The sequence below is a fragment of the Drosophila subobscura genome, chromosome E (genome assembly GCF_008121235.1).
Source record: "Drosophila subobscura isolate 14011-0131.10 chromosome E, UCBerk_Dsub_1.0, whole genome shotgun sequence".
NCBI classification, from domain to species: domain Eukaryota; kingdom Metazoa; phylum Arthropoda; class Insecta; order Diptera; family Drosophilidae; genus Drosophila; species Drosophila subobscura.
Genome location: NC_048531.1, coordinates 9,300,670 through 9,323,729, shown reverse-complemented (window position 1 = coordinate 9,323,729; position 23,060 = coordinate 9,300,670). Strand labels below are relative to the sequence as shown.

Genomic DNA, 23,060 nt, shown 5'->3' with positions numbered 1-23,060 from the left:
CTGTCACTGTCGCGTGAAACTGTCACTTGCAATCAAAACTGTCATTCTGTGCAAATATCAATAGAAATGTGTACTTTTTTCTGTTGGTGTCTGTTGTATGCCGGTTGACACTTGCCGGTCACAAAAGTTAAATGAGTTTTGGCTCTGGCTCAAACAAAGTTTGATCGATTTGAATGTGTCAATGTCCGCTGGCGGCAGATGAGATATTCTACGGGTACAGTTGCCTCTTGGCTTGGTGGCCATTTTGTGTGCTCTGTCCTTTGGTCGTTTTCCTCACTGGCATTTCGTACCGAGGTTAACAGTGCCACAAGTCATCTTGTACTTTCTTCTACCCTTCCTGGTCCCCTCTCAAATGGGTTCGTCATGAACAAATCAATTTTGAATGCAATGAAGCGTTGCCCGCCTCTACCCTCTACCCACTGATCTTCCAGAGCCAAAATAACAAAACCGTTAAATGTGGCAAAAATGCAAATTTTGCCCGCTTATGGCTTGTGGCTTGTGTTGCAATGCACGTCCCGTACCGTACCACCAGCTCCTTCGACTGCCTCATCTTCCCGGCTGTGCCTGGCAGGTCTCCTGACCTTTAGCTTCTCTCGTACCTCGCGATTGCAGGGTATGTTAGTCGCTGCACATCCATGCGATATCCACTCTTGCAGGGCAACTGCCAGTCGACTCCTGGCGACGATGGACAGTCGGCTGCCATGAATGAAAACATTTGCCAGCGCGAATGCCCCGGGGCGTCTGGTGGGAGCAGGTGGAAAGCGCAACATCAGGAGGCAGAGACGAAGATCTTTTGCCGCTTTGGCATCGCGATCGTTTGGCGTTAATAGTTTTGTTCTGCTCTCTCTCTTGCGCCCTCTCTCTCTGGGGCATGGGCATATTCCATGTTGATGATTAAATTGCGATAAATTTTAAGCAAATTGCATTTCGTGTACAACAAATTGCAGAGGCGTCGATTTTTCGGTTTGGCGAGCGAGCGAGCAGATCGCCTATCGATGATAGCCAACGGATCAGAGATCGTAGGCGTTACGGCAATTGGTTGGGTGAAAGCTTCATAGCTGCGATCCACCGGCCACAGGATCCACAAGAGTTCCACGATCCGATCCGATCCACACAAAGAGGAGGAATGAGGGGTGGGCTTGCCTGTCATGCCAGAGAGATGTGCTATGGTCATCGGCATGGACTTTATCGATAATAAATCAAATCTCCACATGCACATGTACAATATTTCCCCCCAATCGAAAAGACATGGACACGGACATGACACACACAAGGCGGTGGAGTGGTCGTTCGGTCGCTTGGGGGGTTGTCATAGTGGCGGTTAATACTGATTGGCTGTGCCGCTGAGAGGTGGGTAAATTGCATGCGATTGAAATTGAATGGTTTAAACGGTCATTTCAATGGCTGCAATTTAACAAGCCGTAATTAGTGGATTGTTTGTACTAAATAAGCTTAAATCAACAACGAACCGACAATTGACATTTGCATGGGGCCGAAACTCCTCTCTTCCAATTGAATTGAAAGGAACGGGCCGAACCGAAACGGACGGGACGGGACCTGGCCGGACCGTGGCACGTCACGTCAGTCTTTATCATGCATAAGTAAGCAGGCGTTACAAACTGCTTACACACACTCGCACTGCTTACACAGCAGCAGCAGCAAGCAGCGACAGCAGCAACTGCTTACACACATGGCTGTGGCTGTCAGCGTCGGCCATATTGTGTCTTACCCTCTCTCACTCTCTTGCTGTGTCGCTGCGCTGCTCTCGCTCTCGCTCTCTCGCTTGTTCTCTGTGTCGGTGCGACCGCAAGCAGTTGCGTTGCAGTGTTGCTGTTGCTGTTGCGGCTGCTTTTGCTGTTACTTTTGTGCTATTTATTAACCTTTTATTGAATGCCATTTGCTTAAGCGTTTTGCCACAACAAGAACAAACCACACGAGCAACTGATGACAGGCCATCGTCTTGCAATTACCCCCAACTATTACTCTTTCTGTGTGTGTGTGTGCATGTAATTAGGTGATTGTCAGTTTGGTTCAAATGTCGCGTTTTATTTATTTACTGGCCCATCCACGAAGCAAATTCAATGGAAGAATGGAAGTGGAATGTCACTGGTTGGGGATGACTGGCACTGCTGGATGGGTTCGGTTCGGTTCGGTTCGGTGCGACATGCAACGACTGCATAGGATGGAAAATTATCCCCAAATAGCCGTTGAAAACTTTGAAGAAATTGAATTGTATTGCAAATTGCAATCCCTTGCCTAGGCAAATATTTCCCCTGGCATTCAGACTCTCAAAGAACTTATAAAATTGCTCTCAAAACTCTCAATGATGTTTGCTTTTTGCCTTCATTATTTACGTATTCCGCCCCATCGTTTGGAGTCCCTCAATTTGTTTTTGCCTATTAATTTCCCTTGTTGAAACTTTTCCCCTGCTAATTGCCTGTTACGCACTCCCACTTCGCCCCCAAAAAGCCCAACCGAAACCCAACTCAGGCCAACCCCAAGACTCCCCTCTGGTCGGGCCAGGCCAGGCCAGGCCCAATCGATTTCCATGGCAAGTTGAAAAGCATTTAACTGTCAATTAAATACAATTTCCACATGCTTGTTATTGATTTTTCTCTCCAAACTGTCGACAAGTGGAACGAAGCTGGGGATGGAGTTGGGATGGCGTTGGATTTCAATTGAATTCGAAATGGAAGTTTGACTGCCGACTGTTGACTGCCGACTGCCGACTGTCGGCTGTTAACTGTTAACTGCCTCACCCCACCTCCTCTCCGATAACGATGATGGCTTCGATGGCTGCTGTCGTCACGTGTTAATTGCAATTAGACCAGCACGCTCTCCCCTCCCCTCCCCAACCCACCATTCCATCCAAATCGATCCATAAATTATGCAAATCCCATTCGTTGGAGCATAAATTGAGACAAGAAATCACATCAAATCCAATCACAACCCGAAAGACAAATCAAACGAGGCCGCTGGGGGATTGGGCAAGCAAATTATTAATTTGCGCAACAAATGTTGGGGCACTTTTGTCCGTATGTCCGCTTAACTTATGACACGGCCATGTCCATTGTTTGCTAAACGACATTAGACACAAACCAGCCACAGCCACAGTCGCAACAATCGGCGCAATCACAGCAATTACAGTCGGGCCAATCCACATTCAGGTCCCCCAATCCCACTGAACATAATAAATGCTACGATTCGATTAAAAGATCAGCCACAAACGAACCCTGGCCGGATCGAGGGAGCGACTCCAGGTCTCCCAAGTACGACAATCGCAAAAACAGAGTAAACACAAGCGAGAATGATGTGGTTCAAGGTTTGGGACTCTCGGATACCCGGTAGTTAGAAAAAAAAAAAAAAACCATCTAGCAAATGCATAAGCGCAGTTTTTCCCACCTTTGTAGCTTGTATATTCTTCCCCAATCGTAACTTTAAATGTGCGGACTAACACAGAATTTCTCTGCAGCTTTTACAATTTGATGCAGTGAAGAGTTCCTCTGCCTGTGGCATACAGCCCAAAGAATACATCAAACCCTCTTAAACTGCCATGGCGAGGTACACAAACGAATGCACTCCGCGGAGATTGACAATGAGAGCAGGCAGCGGGCATTGCAGCGGCGCAGCTAACGAGAGCCATCGATCCTGCTTGCAGTAGACAGAGACAGAGAGGGTAAAGCTCTGCTCTGACTCGCTCTGCCTCGCTCTGATGTTGCTCGTTTGTAAGCTACATACATTTTTGCGCTTCGAACGACAGCGCAGAGTGGACCCAAAACCTCAGCTTTGATTCCCCAAACTCCCGACACTCGACCCGCCTCCCCGTGCCCGTGCCCGCACCCGTACCCGTACCCCACACACTCGCTTTGGGAGTAAGAGGCGCAGTTTCGCTACTGCTAGAGAGATTCGCAGGCAGGAGCGCACTCAATGGGGACAGGCACAAAGGGTGCACCCCTCTATCTGCTTACCTGCGCTCCTGACTGCTGTCTGTCTCTGTCGCTCCGCCTGCCGCCTCACTGAGCAGCTTTGTTTAAATAAAAGCCTCTTTAAGTTTATCTATTGCCGCGCATCTAAATTGTGTGTGCTGGAGCAGAGCAGAGCGGAGAGTTGAAGATGGAGGAGTTGCCGCCGCTGCCTCTGCTTCTGCCACTCGATGCGATTATGCTATTTGTTGCTGTTGCTGTTGTTGTTGTTGTTGGCAGTACTGATGCTGCTGCTGCCTGCTGCCTGCTGCTGCTGCTGCTGCGATGGAGCCCATCCATGCCCCAAGTCTTGTAATGTTTCGCCGGCGCGCTTTGCTCTTTTGTCGTTGTCGCTGTTACTTATTGCTTGCGTTGTAGGCTTCATGTTTTGATTGTATTTATTTTAGTTTGAGTAACTTTACTTACTTCTCTCGATACCCCGCACTGGCGTGGTGGCTTAGACAGATGATTCGATTTAGACATTTTATACGAAGACTTCATTGAAGAGTTTGGGAAGCTCATAAGATGTTCTGTTTAAGAGCTGGCGAATCTGGAAAATAATGTCATTGATTTGATCAATTAATAATTCTAATAAATTGTCTAAAATAATATCTAAAGTTTTTCTACGTTCTAGCGCTTATCCTTTAGGTATTCCTGTGGTCGCAACAACTCCTACCTTGCCCCTCACTGGCTGGTTTGCCGTCCATTTCTGATGAAGATTTTCTGGCCGATTAACTAGCGAGATCGCCTTACGCTTCGAATGTGAATGCCGCATGCGGCGTCTTTTATGTGAAAAGCGTTTCGTGCGCGGCTTTAATCATGTCTTTTTTCTGCTTTTTTTCCCTTCATGGCTGGAATCTGCTCATCGACAGTGGGAGAGGGGGAGAGAGCGTGAGCAGAGTGGAACTATTGCTGGGCTTAGATCGCTTTTCAGACATTTTGAGCAATTGCGTTTAATTTTATTCATAATTCGTGGTCTTGGGTTACTTGTGGATTTTATCTGCTTGTTTTTCTTTTATTTTCTTTTCCTTTCCTTTCGTCTACTCTTCGCTCTTCTTTTATTGTTTAATCGCTGTATAATTGTTTCTTTTGTCGAAAGCTGAAATTAAGCTTGATTAATTCGTCGGGGCTATCGGGGGATTATCACAGCGTCGGCATCTGCAGCTCGGGACTTTGTAATGTTGCAACAAAGTTATTAAACTGGATTGGAATATCCCAAGCCCCTCTATGCATTTGGGGCGTGGTCGCCCGATTCCGTATGCATTATGGCCGATCGCCGGGGCGAGGCGAACGATAATAAAGCGTGGACAGCTTCGGGTTCGAGTTCGAGTTCGAATAATTTCCCTGATCCCGGGCGCTTTATGGGTTCAACAGCAGCGATAAAAGCGATTGCTGGAATTCCGATATTTTGTTGCTTGTTGTTTACGGCCAATCCGATGCTGTCTGCGATAAGCGGCAGAGGTGCAACTTTGATGGGCAATTCCAGATATGAAATATGATCCATTAAACACACGCACAACATGGCACCAAAAAGAGAGAGATAATGCTAATGGAACACCCAGTATTTATAGGAATATGTAGAGAGAGCAATATGTAAATGGAAATTCTAATGTGTGTGTAAGATATTAGGGAAAAAACTTACCAGATATTATTAAGCCAAATGCAATCCACAATAGGTTGTCCCAATTAGACAAGCGCCAGCAAGCGGGTTGCTTAGCAACCCCTATCTCTCTCCCTCTCTCTCTCTCTCTCCCTCTCTGCCATCTCTCATACCTATGCTAAGTGCCTCTCTTTTCCCCTCTTCATTGTCTGCCGACTACGCTGCTGTGTTGCATATTTGATGCATTTACGCAGGAACTATCATCAATGTTGTCCATGGAATGGACATGGAATGGGTGTGATGTGTGCGGGGCCACTACAAAAACAAGTAGAACGGCAAAAACAGAATCGAAAGCAATTATGAAATCACAGCAGATGTTGGAACAGAGCAGAGCAGAAATTGTGGTGGTGATTTATAAAGCGCAGCTAACGACACACACACACACACACAAACACACACACGAAAAGCAACAACAATGACATCAAAAAGCGCAAAATGCTTGCGAAAAACAAAAAAAAAACAAGACAAGAGGAAAAAAAAGTCAAAAGAAACGAAACACACGGCTGGCTCTGTGGCATGTGTTGCATGGAGTATATAGGAGGGCACACATACAGAGCCAGAGAAAAACAGAGTCAGACATGGGGCGCTGTGTATATAGAACAGGATGGAGGATGCCACTAAAAGGACTGCAGATGCCAGACCGCAAGGCAGAGGAGAACAGGGAGACGAGATGACGACGACGACGACGACGACAGTGGAACCTACATAGAACGAGATTTACGACTTAAATGCTGCAGCGCATAATCAAAACGAGAGACAAGAGGCACACAGAACACAGAACATCATCACGGCAGGATGGGGAGTGGAGAGCGATAGAGAGAGAGTGAGAGAGAGAGTGGAGTGGAGTGTTTCGGGGCGACGACGCACTTAATTAACAAATGTACAAACACTTAACATAACCTCAACTGACAGGCGAGCCGCGGCCAGCACGGAGCACGAAGATTGCCAGCCAGATCCCAGCCAGAACGAGACGACGCTACAGCGCACGGTTGGTAGGACGCCCCAATTCCATTGGATGTTCGAACCGTCGCAGAGAGCGAGAGAGAGACAGCGGCTGAGGGAGAGCGAGAAAGAGAGCGCGCACGCACCAAGAGAGAGAGCAAGAACGTGTTCTGGTGGTGGTGGTGGTTCGTTCGTTTCGTTCACAGCCAGCAGCAGCAGCAGCAGCCAGCCGCTTTCCAGTTTGCCAGATGGCCGAGAGCTTCATGCGATTCATTCGATTCATTCATTCGTGCGGTTCGGAACGAACACGGCCAGCGCCAGCGAACGAGCGTCGGTACGGTACTTTGTGGCTTTTAATGCTTTTTATGTTCAATTCACAACGAGAGCGACGCATCTTCTCCCGCTCTGCGCGCGTGTCGTGTGTGTGCGTGCGCGTGTGTGTGTGCTTGTCTTACCGCCGTGCCCGTGCTTTGGCTTTGGCGAACAAACAGTTATTTTAGTGCGGCTGAAAATGCCGTCGGCTGTGCAGAGGCACAGGAATAAAGATAGAAACCGCCAAATTAGCGCACAGAGAAACTGATGTCCACCTTGGCAAGCAGTCGCCCGCCTCCACACAAATTCAGCATACTGAATCGCATCCAGCCGCAGGAGGAGGAGGAGCAGGAGGAGCCGGAGCAGGAGCAGGAGCAGGAGGAAGAGGAGGAGCAGCCCGAGGAGGAGGCCATGCATCCGGACTGCCTGCCACTGCCGCTGTCGCAGCACATCAGCAGTCCGCAGGTGGGGGAGGAGGCCGAAGATGACTCGGACCTGGGACGCAGCACCTCCATCTGCAACGAGCAGCATCTCAACATCGAGGATGAGGATGAGGGAGGGGACGAGTCTGCCGATGCGGACATCGATGCAGAGGATCTCGACCTGGAGGACGCCGCCAGCTGTTGCAGCGAGAACAGCGTCCTGAGCGTCGGCCAGGAGCATCACTCTCAGGCAGCGGCGGCCCAAGCTCAAGCCCAAGCCCAAGCGCAGGCCCACGTCCATGTCCAGGCCCAGGCACGGCAGCGGCTCCTCATGAGTCAGCTCTACCGCCCGTCGGCCTTCAGCAGTGTGTCCACAGATCCGCCCGCCGTCTCAGTAGATGCCGCCTCAGAGCCGGGCAGTGGCCTCCTGCCGCTGGGCGGACCCCCGGCTGGCAGCTTCCAGGAGGAGTTCCTGCGCAAGTCGCAGCTCTACGCCGAGGAGCTGATGAAGCAGCAGATGCACCTGATGGCCGCCGCCCGAGTCAACGCGTTGACGGCGGCGGCAGCGGGCAAGCAGCTGCAAATGGCCGCAGCAGCGGCGGCGGCGGCAGCAGCGGCAGCGGCTGCAGCAACCGCACCCACGGGCCAGGATGCACTTGCTCAGCTGACGGCGACGGCGCTGGGGATTGCAGCGCCGGGCACGGGCACGGTCACGGGCCACCAGCAGCAGCAATTGCTGATGGCCCAGCGCGAGCAGGCGCACCAGCACCTGCAGCAGCTCAACCACCATCATCATCACCACCTGCAGCAACACCATCATCACCTCCACCACCACCACAACAACAACAACAACGAGAATCTGCACGAGCGAGCGCTCAAGTTCAGCATTGACAACATCCTGAAAGCGGACTTTGGCTCCCGCCTGGTGGCCGGCAATGCTGGGCACCATCAGCCGAAGAACGGCGCAGGCGGTGCAGGGAGCAACAACAATAACAACAGCAGCAGCAACAACAGCAACAGCAACAGCCAACACCCGATCAAGGCGCCGAAGAAGTCGGGCAAGCCGCTGAATCTGGCCCAGAGCCAGGCGCTCAACTCGAGTTTGAGCTTCTCCAGCTCCCTGGCGAACATCTGCAGCAACAGCAACGACTCGAACAGCACCGCCACCAGCAGCAGCACAACGGCCACCAGTCTGGCCGTGGATCTGGTCAAGTCGCCGCCACCCTCAAGCGGCGGAGCAGCCAAGGAGACAGCCAAAAAATCCGGAGACGATTCGGGTACACCCATCGTGTGGCCGGCGTGGGTCTACTGCACACGCTACAGTGATCGCCCGAGTTCAGGTGAGTCGGAAGTCGCTTTCCCAATGCAAACACTCTCTCTCGAGAGAGGCTCTGACAGTTGGGTGATGAGTGTTGAGTGGCTGCAGACAGCACACACGACACTCCAAGTTGTGCCACAATGTGGCAAACCACAGCAGCCCACAGCTCATTAGGTTACCAAAAAACAACAAAAAGACCCGAAGTACACCCATAAAAAGGAGCTGTAGGAGTGGCAGAGTGCTGGGAAATATTTTAAGCAGAGTTCTAATTATCAGCAAATTAATAATATTGCTAGTCGGAAATGTTAAACAATAGTTTTATGCCTAAAGAGAGTGAAGAGTGGGCAAAAGTGAACGACAGAGTCAGAGTCAGAGTCAGGAGTCCAAATCAAACCCCCAGCCAGAAGCATAAGTCTCCGGTCGCACTCACCCTTGTGAAGTGTCTGCTCGAGTGGTTTTTGTGTCCTTATGGCTTATGTAACAATAACTTGAGCTCATTATGCCCTCTCCCACCCCATGGCGTGTGTGTGTGAACTGAAGCCACCCTGCTCCTGCTCCTGCTCCTGCCCTACCCCCTGGCAATCATGGCCACACTCATGAATTTTGTTTATGCCACCGCAGGGAATCCGTAATCGTTTGCCCAATAATTTCATGCGGCCAACTAAGTGGAGTGATGGAGTGTTGTGCTGTGTGCTGTGTGCAGGGAGGAGTTTATGTACTCCATATGCTGGCGAGCGTCCTGGGGGCTGGAGTTCATTTTGGAGGGTGTCCTTTTATTGCCACTGAATGTGAATGTGAATGTGAATGTGAATGTGTGTGTTGTACAAGCAATTTGGATTCTTGGTTTATTTTTGGGTGTGTAGTCCCCTCCCCCCTGGAATCTCTGCGGCTGGGGAAAAGGAGAAAGTGATTTTTACTATTATGTGCAAAGATTTGTTCCTGTTAGCCCTGCGGCTCAAGTGATTCGAAGATGTTTTTGATTAGCTGAAAGATTCGAGAATTAATTCGTGAATTAAAGTGAAATGATTTATTCGTGTGTGATTTTTACACAAATGGAATTGAGTTGCTTGGCTACTCAGTTACAGATTGTGCAACAGCGAGGTTCGATTACAAAAGACTCACTGGAATCATTTAATTGTGAAAGATATATTTGTGTAACTCGAAACCCTTTAACGAGTCTCATTTAATTGCTTTATAAAGAGTGTTATATGATGCACTTTAATTGCGGAAACTCTACGAATCAAGCAATAAAACAGCTTTAATTTAATATTTACAGACGCAACAATAAGTATTTCGATTGAAACTTTCAGCCATTTAAATGATTTTGCATAATTAATAGTTGGAATATTAGTCCAATGTTCTCTCCACCTAATGCACCATTATTGTACACAGAAATGTTTATAATTCCTCGGCAATTTACTCATTACGCTGATTAGTGTCAAACCCCATAATTATTCGGAGGGGGGGTGAGGCGGGTCTGGGGGCGCTCCGACGAAATGGAATTCCAAGTTTCCGAGTGCATAAATCTACGCTTTTGGGTGGGTTTTATTTTTTTGTCGCGCTCGCTAATTAACTTGAAACGATTTTTCGTTCAGGCCTCACCTCTCGCTCGCTCGCTCTCCCTTCGGACTGCTGTCTCTTTCCCCCCTGCTGGGTGGTTTTTTAAGGTGTGTTTATTGTTTGTGGGGCTTTTTCATTTTCTCAGTTTACTCTTTTTTTCCAGCTCTTTTCTGTATAAATTTAGCGTGACTAAAACGAGATCTCGATCGCGCTGCGGTTCCATAATTTGAATGAATGTTGTAGGCGATGGCGTCGTCGTCGTCGTTGCAGTCGTTTTCGGAGTCGCTTTCGGAGTCGCTTTCGGAGTTGGCCGCAGCTGCAAACAATGATTTAGCGTGAGATTTGGCCCCAAAGAGAGGCAATCACTGCTGCGGCGCCCAGCAACGAAAATCAACGAATCAAAAATTCCCCAACCAACAAGGAATCAAAGCTCGTAAATTTGTGTTGCCTTTGTTGTTGTTGTTGTTGCTGAAAATATTATTAAAACTTTGTATTATGCCATAAAAGGTGTTAATTTGACAAATGAATGCAACATATGCCGTGCTCCGTTTGGGTGGGCGACTAAAAACATTTTGCCAAAAGTTCGGAAACAAATTAGTTAACTGCACAAAGCACAAAGCCCAATATGTGTGTGGCACAGGTGATATATGTTAGTCGTATGGCTGCCATATGCTGCTGCCTCTATTTAGTGGCAATTAATTGGCCGCCTTGCTGCGCGATTAAACTGTGAAAAGTGCTGCATAATCGATGCAAGTTTGTCGTTAATCTCTTAAAATTGCAACTGCTGCTTTATGGCTTATTGATTACTGTTTTTTGGGGCGTGACGAACGTTTAATTTTGGATGTATACTATGTAGGGGTGTAAGCCGATTGACGTGCAAGCTGGGGCATTTATTCATGAATATTCGTGCAGTGTGGGATCTCTGTTGCTAGAAAAAATATCCACCTGATGTTGCTACCCATTTAAACCACTTTTAAAGGTCAAGTTGTATTGCAAAAAACCACACGAAATTATTCCTGGAATATTAGCAGCAAAAAACAAATCCGCACAAAAAAATTAACCACAAACATACGACAAGTGTCGCTTTTTCGCTGCAGAAACGTTGCCATAGTTTTTTCTGTAAATCCCACAAAGCATAATTGAAGGTTAAAGCTTGCTTCCCGTCTGTCTGGTTGACGGGCAGCAGAAAAAATGTTCCAATATCCGAAATACATATGTTAACAAATTGATTAAATTATTGTCCAGGCTACCTGTCTGCCAGCTGCTGCTTTTCTTTTTTATTTCTCCCGTGGAACAAGTTCATGAACCGAGCAAATAATGTTCCTTGCTGCTGTTCATTTGAAAGATAAACAAACTATGGCCTGGCCCCCGCCTCTGACCTGCTGCTCCTTCCCCACCATCGTTTGAGAGGAGAGCAATTTTCGCATTTGTCCGGCACTTTGGTACTCATTTAACCGGTAGTCCCGGCAGTCCAGACAGCGATCGCCACTGAACCATTAAGTAATTTTCAATTTGCACAGAAGACACGCGGTGCGGGGCGGTGCGGTGCGGTGCGGTGGGGGACCAACAACAATGACAGCATAAACAAACGAATTTCAATTACACTGCTCTGCCCTGCAATTACCCCTTTGAGACCACTGCCTATGCTGGAAAATTGCTGGAAAAGTTTTCCTTCTTCCCCCCTTTGCATGTTCTAAATGGAAAATTGCTCCAAGCTGAAGCACAAGTCAGACAGAAGGAAATAAAATGGGAAAATGGGAATGAAAATGAAAAGATTAAAGTGGCATGGCAGGGGGGATCTGCCTCTCGGAAAAGCACTTGCCTGATGCTCTGGGAAAATCTGCCCGAGTCCGATGATGTGCGAAAAGAGTTGGCAAGAATTTTCGTATTTCATTTTCGGCCATTTTGTGGAGCATTTCGTGAAGATTTAGTAGCAGCCTGCGGCAGGACTTGACGTGTTTCCCCCATTACAGCTGTGAGTGGCGCCCTCCAGGCCTCAACAGAGAGTGTTCGGCATTGGGCAATAATTGAGATCATAAATGGACAACAAATTCAATTTGAAATTATAGTCGAGCAATAGCGCCTTTTCTGTTAGCTCCCCCCAGGCATAAGCTGGGATTAGAGTCCCCGACGCCCGGTTATATTGGGGTCATAAATCGATGATTTGAATGCTTTTTCGATCATTAATTCCACTCAAATCTATTTGGGAACCATTTGAGCATAAATTAGGGAAAGAAATTGTTATTTGAAGGCCATTAAAGAACTCAATAACACGAAGAGTAGAGTTTCTTATGCCCTTAAGTGCGCAATTTGCGTCGGAAAACAACAATCGCACTATGACCCCAATGCATCCATAAACACGAGTACCTTTAGTGCCTGTCACGTCATGTGATAATCACGGCACTGCACACACACACTCGGTGGCGCCCAGAAGTCTGCTCTCTTGGTGGCGAATTGAGCCATTTGGGGAAAAAATACTTAGCTGCCGGATGGCTGAACTGTAGCGTTTCCTGCTGCTCCACTCTCTCGCGGCGCGGCACTCTCTTATCTAGAACGGTAAGTGTGCCCAGGCAGCCAGCGCCTGACTCTCTCTTCCTTTTTGGGTCAGCGGCAGACGCAGGCATAAGTCAGTGGAAAGAGGGAGAACAATCGGGGGCTCTTGGCTTGGCGATTTATGAAGTGACAAAAATTAATTTCAACTGTTAACTTATCGCACAAACAACAAACAACAAACTGTAACTGTAGCAGCAGCAGCAAGAGAGAGGAAAAAGCACACTGCCGTGCCGAAGCTTTGCATACTCTTTTAGCTAGCGGACATGGCTGTACAGTTAGGTTCAAGAGAAACACGAAACTTGTTCACTATTGATTACTCTTACTCTACTTATTCCTTCCTGTGCTTCGAAATGCTTTCCTTGGGGAGCCACAAACATAATAAGACCCTCTGCAAGGGTACAACATCTAGTGGTAGCGCCTTTTAAGGCTTTGGCAACTGCTGCAACTGCCGCAACTGGAAACAACAGCAGCGGATCGGCCATGCAGCATGCACCATGCCGTTGGTAATAAAACTGTCATACCCGCTGCAGCCCCCCTACCCGCTGCGAGCCGCTCCACACTGCGATAACAGTGGCAGCGGCGAAAAATGTCGTTTAAACTGTGACTGCGACTGCGACTGTTGACCGCATTTGGTTAATGTGTGGCTGAGAGGCCTGAAACTGTTGCAGTTGTTGGTTGAATGGTTGGATGGATGGATGGTGGTTGCATTTGCGGCACTCACTCGTAGCCAACGTTAATATGGCCTGAAATTGGGCATTGGCTAGGAATTTTGTAATTGCTTTTGTGCGGGAATACACACAATGCATACCCTAACTCAAGCGGAGAAGATCACAATGATGGAAGGCATAGCGCAAAAGCAGCAGCAAATAAAGAGAGCGCGAGCTTAAGAGAGCTTGCTGTGCATAATGTGCTCGCGCTCTTGCCTTAGCCAATCAACCACCTAAACAGAGGCAAATGCAAAATGCACAAGGTGTACCTCCCGCTCTCTCTCTCTGCATTCACTCTCCCTCTCTCTTTCTGCACGCAAAGTGTTGGTGTAGGCATGAGCGCATTCCTCTTTCTTGCTCGCTCTCCCTCTTCTTGTAAGCACTAGTTACAGTTAGAGTATCACATGTTCGTTGGTGTTTCAAGTTGCTCACTCTCAGCCCCCCGCTGCCGCCATGCAGCCTCACTCCACCAATTTCACACTCAATAAGCTGCGGCCTGTTTATCTAGCTTTTGACTCCAGGCCACCAAAGCCAAACCCAACAACAACAAGCAACAAATATTAAAAAATCACAAAAATTTCAATCTTGTGTGTAACAGAAACCTCAAGATCACACAGCAATCACAAGCAAGCCTCAACGAGCTTTAGGCCCAAAGAGAGACCACCCAAAGCGGGCCCAAAAGCCGAAACAAAAAGCCAAAAACCGAACAACAACAACAACAACAACAAACGAAATATTTGAATCGAAAATGAAAGAAAAGACAAGTTTCCGCATTTGGGTGATTTTTTGTTTGTTTTTGGTTCGGTTTCGTATTGTACAACTTTTGGGCATGGCATATAAAAATCATTTTTATAACTTCATTTGTGTTAATTTGGAAACAAGACAAGGACAGGGGAGTGGAGGGGAGTAGGAGAGAGTGAGGAGCAGAGGCAGGGTGCCAGGGTGTGGAAATATTTACAGCTGTCAAAATATTTCCAACAAGCAAATGACTTCATTCATCAGTCAAAAATAAATAATAATAATAATAATAATCGTGCGAGTACGAGCAAACCCCATTGGGGCGTGGGAGTTGCCTTTGCCCGGGTCTCTGTCAATCAGTCAATCATCTGTACACAAATATGCATCAGGCAGAAACCAAACAAACAAACAAATCATAATCCCAATAAGCCTCATTATGACTGCAGCAAACAGAGCAAACACACAACAGCAGAGAATTCTCATTCATTTTGATTGTTGTCTCTGCCTAATCGATTATTTATCGCTCCGAAATTGAGTTCTGTCACTGATAATAAGCTTACAGTCCGGACCGGACCTCCCTCGGGCAGACAAATAAATTATTTTGCATATTTTTGTGGACAATTTGTGGGGTTGCGCCTTCATGGATTTCTGCATAATTAAAACAATTTATTAGTTAACTATTTCAGGCATGAGTCTCCGAAGCAATGCAAACTCCGATCTGCTGTAGTTTCTCTTGCCTAAGCCGCGTCTCCGCTTGGTGTTAATTGACGCACATAACTCGCACCCAGGGCTGGCTGCTGATGCTGATGATCTCTCTGAGGTCTGAGACTTTGGTGACTTCCTCCGACAGCTCTCTCTCCCGAATGCCCCGAGGAGGGAGAGGAGAAGCTGCACAGCGAGATGTTGATGTGGTTGTCATACAGTTTGACAGTTTGTCTGTCTGGGGGAAAAAAGGGATAGGGATAGGGATCGCTTTGATTATTTTCCAGTCTCAGTCTCGGTCTCAGTCCATCTGCACGTCAGTCAGTCACGACAGATATCCAGAGGCAGAGGCAGAGACAGAGACAAAGGCAAAAGGCAAAGTGCGTGTGTGTGGTCAGCCGCATTTGTCAAGTTTAATTGGGAAGCGGCGAGTTTTGGGGCTTTCGACTTGGTTTCACTTTGGTCCAAAAAGATACTTTGCATGCCATGCCCCCCAATCCTCTCTCCATTCCTCACATTTTGAACCGACATATGCTTGGCGTCGGCGTCGGCGTCTTATTGTTTGTTTATTACTTGTTTTGCTTTAATTACTTGTTCGTGATGATGAGGAGAGGGAGGAGAAGATGCTGCCGCTGCCGCTGCTGCCGCTGCTGCATGGCAGAGAAATCGGATAGTCACACTTATTGGAATTACTGCTTCATTATCTCTCTCTCTCTCTCTCTCTCTCTCTCTCTCTCTCTCTCTCTGTGTGTTTTGAAAGATCAGCAAACTGGTTCAGCATCAAGTGGAGTGGAGTGGCGCGCAGCAGCCATCAACTGTCGAGTGTTGGGCAAATAATCCGAAACAATAATTGAGAGATTCAGCAGGGAAGGCTCTGCCAACTAATTGCGAAGGGAAGATGTCCACCGGTTTACGTTCTATTGTCTAACTTTGGTCTATATACCAGCGTACGGGGATGGGCTTCCTCCTGCAACTGCAAAAATGAAGTCAGAAGGCACAGGGAACAAGTCCCAGTCCTTCCCCCACCATGCCACTCCACTCCACAGCTCTCTGGTTGCAGTTGCAGTTGCGGCGGCTGCAGAGGCAAGCTGGACTCGGACCACCCAAGTTGACAGCGAACACGAACAGCGCTTAAGCTTGTCCTGCAATCGAGGAAGAGCCAAGGAGACGAAGCGCCAAGAGGCAAGAGCCAGGAGCCAAGAGACAGACTCAGGCCAGAGACAGAGACAGAGGCAGAGACAGAGTTGGAGCCGCAGAGGCTGCTGCTGCTGCCACACATTTTGGCCTGGCTGAAGACATCGTTGCAGTGCATACAAATAAATTGTATTAAGCAGTTAGAAAACAAGCCTTAATGAAATGCACCACGAGGCCAGGCAGAAGACAGAGCCAGAGCCAGAGCTGCCTTTCGATCCTAAGCTGCGATAGTTGCGTACCGCAGAGCCCAACAATGATGATCGGGGGGCATACCCTGGAGAGTGGAGATCGGGTTAACCAGTAGCTCGGATCAGTTGGGACATTGTTGAGCTACTCAATTTGCTGTCCGCTTTGCCTGATCTCTGATGTACGACGAGTGTGCCTCCGACTCTGCCTCCGACTCTGCCTCTGTCTCTACTGGAACGTGCACATTGCCTGACTGCGACATTGTATCGGCATCTCAATCGTCGATTGCCGCGCAGTTTCATTGCGATTTATGTGCGTAATAATTGTGACAATCACAACAAATGCGAAGCGGAGAGTCGCGACTCGTCCAGTCCGAACGAGTCGCTGACATGCGCCTCTCATGATCGTCGTACAATCTGCTGGCAGGCATCTTTATGATCAGTTTTGTCATCATTATTTGCTGCCCGGGCTCAGCTCTCGTGTAATTAAACTGCATTTGCAGCGCAGCAATTTATCGCAGCATCGCAGCTACTTCTCCCCGAAGTGTAGTTGTCTTTTGCTTAAACATTGATGCCAAAATTCATATGAATTGTGGGATGGCAGGGGGGAAAAGGAGTGGAAGTTGCGAGCAGTTCAAAGCAAATTTAATGGGTAAACCTGTGAAATATTGCCAGGCATTTATGCTGCTTGAATGTATGCCAAATATCCGCTGAATTTTAGCTCAAATTTTAATCTAAAATTCCATTATTAATTCTTGCTTCCTGTCATCGATCTACCCCAATCGATTCCAGCTCCAAGTCTCTCTTTGCTGCTGTTTTGTGTGGAAAATGCAATTCGTTGATCGTTGAAATTGCTGCAGGCTCCGACTCTTGTGTTTCCCTCAAAAAACAACTCAAAAATCACAGAAACAGTGCCAATAAGATTGATGGCTCGCAGCTTTTGCCCAGACGAGCGTCCAGCGCTCTCATAGATTGTTGCATTCAAAACTGGCTTAGAGCCGAGACTCGTGAGTCAAGAGTATCTGTGTGCGAGCATCCACTGTAGCTGTGTCTGTGTCTGTGTCCGCCACTTAAGTTTGGTGTCAGTCAGCTAGCGGGGTCTTCCAGCAGCGCAGAGTCTCTCTCCTCTCGGAGGCTGACTGACTGACGATGATGTGGGGGACCACACACATTGCAAATGTTGATTGCTGACTTGACTGACACTTTTTGATAAGTTGATTAAAATGTATTCCCCTGCCAGTGCCGCTCTCTTTCTCTCTCTCTCTCTCTCTCTTCGAGTGCATTGACATTGAGCGCATTTGATTGAGCAAATGAATGCCAGGAGAGTGAGGCTGCGGCAGCTGCCCTCAGTTGAATTTTCAGACCAAATCACTTAATTAGAAACCAACAAAGAGTGAGCCAGAGGCTGGCTCTTCTGTGGCTTTTCTGTGGCAATTAATTGCACACAAAACAGCAACAATTTCGATCGGATTCAGCGACTTAATTGCCACATTCGAGAGGTTAGGTTATTGTGTTGTCCATGCTTATATTTGGTATTGATTAATTGCAATTGACTCCAAGACCAAAACTGGCTACTGGTCTGTGATCTGTCGTTGATCTCTCCAATCTGTTGTTTATTTTATTGTGGAAATTAAATGAAATCGAAGTCGAAATCGAAATCGCAAACGCAAACGCAAACCGCAAAGAATGCTGTGACATCGAATCGACTTGGAATGTGTGTGAATGGAGTGACAACTTGTCCGAAATCTGTGACCAGAAGGCCACTCCAGCCACTGCAGTGGCACTTCGCTCTCAGGCACTCTTTTGGCACAAAGATTCAGCATTGCTCTCTGGCGCAGCTTCACCGTACTTCTCCCTCTCTCGGGGCTGGGGTTTCTTCAATTAGTTAAACCCGCAAAATGACAAAAAAAAGGCAAAGACTCGAACCCAATTCAATCAGAAGAATGCTGTCCATTAACAAGTTGTGGAACCCATGGAAGCCTCTCTCAAGAAAACATCTGCTGGAAATGTTTCCAGCGAGCGCTTCCTGCTGCAGTTCTGCTGCTGTTTTGGCCCTGATTTTGGCACAGCTGTGTGTGTGTGTGTGTGTGTGTGTGTGTGTCTGAGATTTGCATTTAAACATCGTAATCATATTTTGAACTTATGCTTTATTATTCTCGCAGTTAGCTGCACTGTCAATTTGGATGATTGAAGTGCCTGCGATTGAAACATTTCATGGCCCAGGCGAAGGCAAGGCCCACGCTCTGCGCTCTGCCCTTCTGCGTCGCTTTTGGAACTGGGATTTAAATAATTGGATATGCGTGTGGTACAGCGGAGTTGAGGTCTCCACAGCAGACCTTCTTCCATTCCATCTGCATTCGAGTTGACGTTGACTTTAGTTCCTGTCCAAAACTGGCGCCTGTTCGCGCAGCTCCCCAGCTGCAGCTGGCGCGGGCATCCTTCCCTCCTTCCCTCCTTCCCTCCTTCCCTGGAGTTCGCTTCATTTGTGCGGTTAATTTCTGGAGCCCCTTTTGCGGTTGGCAGCCACGAATTTATGGCATTTTAATATTGATTTGCAAGTTAAGCGGCGCAAGCACTTGCCGCATGCCCCCCATTTGTGGTTCTTGTTGCTGTTCATTAGGAGACGATTTCGGGCACTCGGATTCGGATGTGGTTGCAGCAGCAGGTAGCTGGGGGGTTGCTGTATGTTTATGCTGGAACTTGGCCAATTCCTATAGCTGGTTACTCGTAGATCCATCCATTTAGCTCTTCGCCCACTGGAAACTCCTTTTGTTTGTTGAAGTTTTTAGCAGCTTCAAGTAGTTCACATGATCTGTCACACATTGCGCTCCCTTTCGCTCTCTCATTCACTGTCTCTTTCTGGCTGAATAGTTCAAGCCTTGGCTGCCTGCCTCGTTGCCTTCATGGCTGCAAGTTTCGGCTGCACTTTGTGGCCATTGTGGCAGCGCTTGTGGTGGTTGCAACGGCAACACTTGTCCACATTTAATGTCTTTTTAATGGCCAATGCCATGTTGCGCTTGCTGCCTCCAAAAGTTGCATTCTTCCTAGTCGATAAAATATTCTTATTTAATTTTGAATTCTCAGAGTGGGTTTTATTTTTGCGAGTTAATGATGTTGTTGCGTTGTCGTTGTTTGTTGTTTTTGTTGTTGTTGTTGCTGTTGTTGTTGCTGTTGCTGTTGCCCCTGCCGCCGTGTCGTGTTTGTGTCGTGTGTCGTGATCGCACCCAACCAGGCCAGGCCAGACACTCCGCGCCACACCACAACACTCCGCACTCCGCACTCCGCATCCTCTCTGCCCCTGGCCATATTCAATCGCAACCCCTTGGCTTTTGGCCCAGACGAACGGCTTCAGGTGCTGCGGGCTCTCTTTCATTTTGACAAACGCGTTTCCCTGTGTGTGTGTGTGTGTGTGTGTGTGTGTTGGCCATGTTTTCCTCATTGGAGCAATTATTATTTATTATTGCTGCCTGCCGCCGCTGTTGCCACTGCCCCACCAGGCGAGCAGGTGTTAATTGTCAGAGTCTGTCTCTCCACCGCTTTGCCTCTCTCTCTCTCTCTGTCTCTGTCTCTGTCTTTTTTTTTGGGGCTGGCACTTGCTACTTGAGCAGCTTACAGCGCTTAGAATTGAGTTCATGTCTGAGCGGTACAGTAGACACGCGTCAAAGTGAACAAAACAAGAAGGCAAAGTACAGGCAAAGACGCTTCAAGATTCTGGGAATAGTCTTCAGTAAGTGTGGAAATGTTTATAGATTGTAGCTCTGATTCAACAAATATCTTTTGGATAGATCTCTAGAAATCTCTGCCCTATTCCCTTGCCCCACTTAATTTTTTCCACCCTTGCAATTCCCAAGTGATCTTTCCCCCAGCAAAGCGCAAACATCCTGCAGCCAAGCCCCATTCTAGGCAGCGGGACGAGCTTCTTGTTCAATTAACTTGCCACAGCTCCTGCTCCAGCTCTCTTCCTTCACTTGCCCCCCTCGCTTGCCTCGGCAAACACAATAAACGATGTGTCCGAATAGAACTTAACCGCAAAACGATTACAAATGGGTGCATAATGCAAAATCCATCAACTGCAAATCAGGCGAGCGACTGCTCCAGCGGCTGCCCTGACAGTTTGTTTGTGTGTCTAAAACGGCGGAGGAATCCGCAAACGAGCACAGCGAAGGGGCATGGGGCAGGTGCTGGTGCTGGTGCTGGTGCCAGTGCTGGTTGGAGAGACAACAACGATCGTTGGCATGTGGCAGGCTGGAAAACTGGCTGGAAAACGAGGCAGTCACAGCAATCACGGCACTGGCACACACAGGCACACACACAAAATGCCCATTTGATGGACCAAGGTAAATGGAAATTGCCTTTCTGCTGAGGAAATAAACAAAAGACGTGGCAGTGGCAGTGGCAGCGGCAGAACAAGGGGGAGTGGCAGTGGCAGAGAGTCAGTCAGTCAGTCAGTCAGTCAGCAAGTGGAATCCAGCAAATATTTGCGCTCCATTGAGGGGCGCTCCCGCCTCCTGCCTGCTGCCCGGAACCCAGTTGTGGGCGGTGAAAGCTGCGTACAGGCGGAACTAAATGTTTTTTCTGTAAATTTGTTGACATTAGCAGAACGGCGGCGGGGGGGTGCCCTGCCGTACCCTCTTATTATGTTATACGATTATGGCTACCGCAACAAAATGAGTTATTTTCCACTTTTGCCAATGGGGAGGCAGCAATGCCAATGAAGAGCCGAAGACTTGTCATTAAAAATCCATTAACTAGCCTTCTGGGCTTCGCTCTCTCTCTGTCTCTCGCTCTCTCTGGCTCTGGCTGCCCCACAACTGTCGTCGAAGGAGCCTTGACCCATGACCACTGACGAGGCAGCAGCCAAGCAAACACTGAGAGAAAATGCCATTAAAAATAAGTGAAAAATGGAAAGTCTTTAATTGGCCATTAAGGTGGAGTATTTTCGAGGCTTCTGTTAACTTTCATCCTGTCCATTTCCATTGGGTATTTGTTTATGGCGCTTGGTTTTTAATGGATTGCCTTAATGGGTGGTGGGGGGTAGGAAAACCTGCACCAATGTGTGATACCATTTGACAGGCGACAAATGAAATTTGTTTCTAGTGTAATTTACGAGTATGTCTTTGTCACGCCTGCTCCATGGCCTGGCCGTGACTCCATGACTCACTTCTGCCATCATCCAGTGCCAGTGCCAGTGCCAGTCCATCTGGCGGCCCCCAAAAAGCCCGCACGGAGGGGAGACCACACACAATGCGAGAGGGCGACAGATCGGAGGAGTTTTCATTGTAAGCTATTAAAGTGGAAGCAAAAGCATGTGAGTGCCATTCATCCGTCTATCCATGGATCCATTCCACTCCATCCATCCATCCATTCAGCTGGCCACCCACACGGCCTAAGGGGATCGGGGGAGGCCCATTCTTCAAAGGCACCGACATGTCGGAGATTTGCAAAAATATTTCACAACATGAGAAATGTCGCAGAAACACTTACCCGCAAAGAGGAGCAACATCCCCACTCCAACTCGGTTGGAGTTCCCCTGAAAAACGACATCTGGAGAGTGGGAGTGGGACTGGTTGCGGAGGGGGGAAGGAGTGCATAAATCACCCTCTGTGCTCTGTGCTCTGTGCTCTTTAGAGGGGTGGCGCATGCATGCACTGTGCATCCAATTAACTGGGAAATACTTTTCTGATTCTCTTAAATCAAACGGCATCGATGCACAGACTAAAACAAACAGCAGCCACAAGAGAGCGCAAGAGAGAAGAGAAAGAGAGTGGGGAAGGAGGGAGCGGAGCGCCACACAGACTTAATTAAGTCATCAACCAGAAGGCAGGCTAATTGGAGATCTGCGCCGCGATCACAGCAGCCCAGACCAGAACAGACCAGAGAGCAAAACAGAACCCGAAGTCGATGTCGAACCCGATCCAGGGACCAGGGACTACTGATATAGGGCCTGGGCTGGCGTCGGATCAGTGACCAAACGACGACGCACCCGCAACTGAAAGGCGGCAGCGGCTGTGGCGCACACAAGAACTCCATAATGAACATCATCATGAAGTGCAAGCAGCGCCAGGCAGCAGCCAGCAGCCAGATCATGGATCATGATGAACGGGGGGGGACTCGATGATTCAGTGCGTCAGCAGAGACCACACACGTGTCTGTGTGTGTAGGTAAGAGCGCCGCTTGTCCAGCTAGGAGTTCCCTCTTAGGCTCCCTAGAGGAAGACAAAGAGACAGAGAGAATGACTCACAAGCTGCGCTGCAGCTTTTTGTTTCTTTTATTTTTTTTTGGCAAATCCAACAACAAGTGGGAGCAGCGCAGAAGCAGATCAGAGCGCAGCAGAGAAACGGACCACCAGGTAGGCTAAGGTTAAGGTCTGCTCTCACAGCTTAAGGGGTGGGTGGTCCAAGCTCTGGCTTTGGCTCTGCCGCAGCTGGCGGCTGTAAATGAAGGCTCTGCTCTCCTCTCCCATAACACTGTGCGACAAGCGACACAAGCAGACACGAACAAGCCCCGAAAGCCGAGTCAGTTTTTGCCTTCAACTCGGATCATGTCATCGAGTATGTAAAGCTAGCTTACACTAATCAGCAAAGTACGCAAAACTTGCTGCAGCACATTCACAGTAAACCTCACTCACACTACGCTACAAAAACTGCAATAGGACTACGACTGATAATATAATTTTATCTAAGCACAGAGTAACACGTATACAAAGTGCAGTCTAAAATCTTGTGGTCTAGTGTTATTCACCTGATCCCGCTAGTTGCTGCTTGTTCGGTTTTTTTTTGCTGTCCCCTCTTATCTGCGATGCTTA

At 48.2% G+C, this 23,060-nt stretch overlaps 1 protein-coding gene across 1 annotated transcript in view; it reads left to right on the top strand.

Annotated features, from left to right (window-relative positions):
• The first annotated feature begins 6,830 nt into the window (after nt 1-6,830).
• LOC117892277 (homeobox protein invected) overlaps nt 6,831-23,060 on the top strand; it is a 28,835-nt gene continuing 12,605 nt past the window's right edge. The window contains exon 1 of the mRNA XM_034798397.1: nt 6,831-8,638. Within this exon, the coding sequence (XP_034654288.1) occupies nt 7,144-8,638 (1,495 nt within the window). The 5' untranslated portion in view covers nt 6,831-7,143. The remainder of the gene's footprint in view (nt 8,639-23,060) is intronic.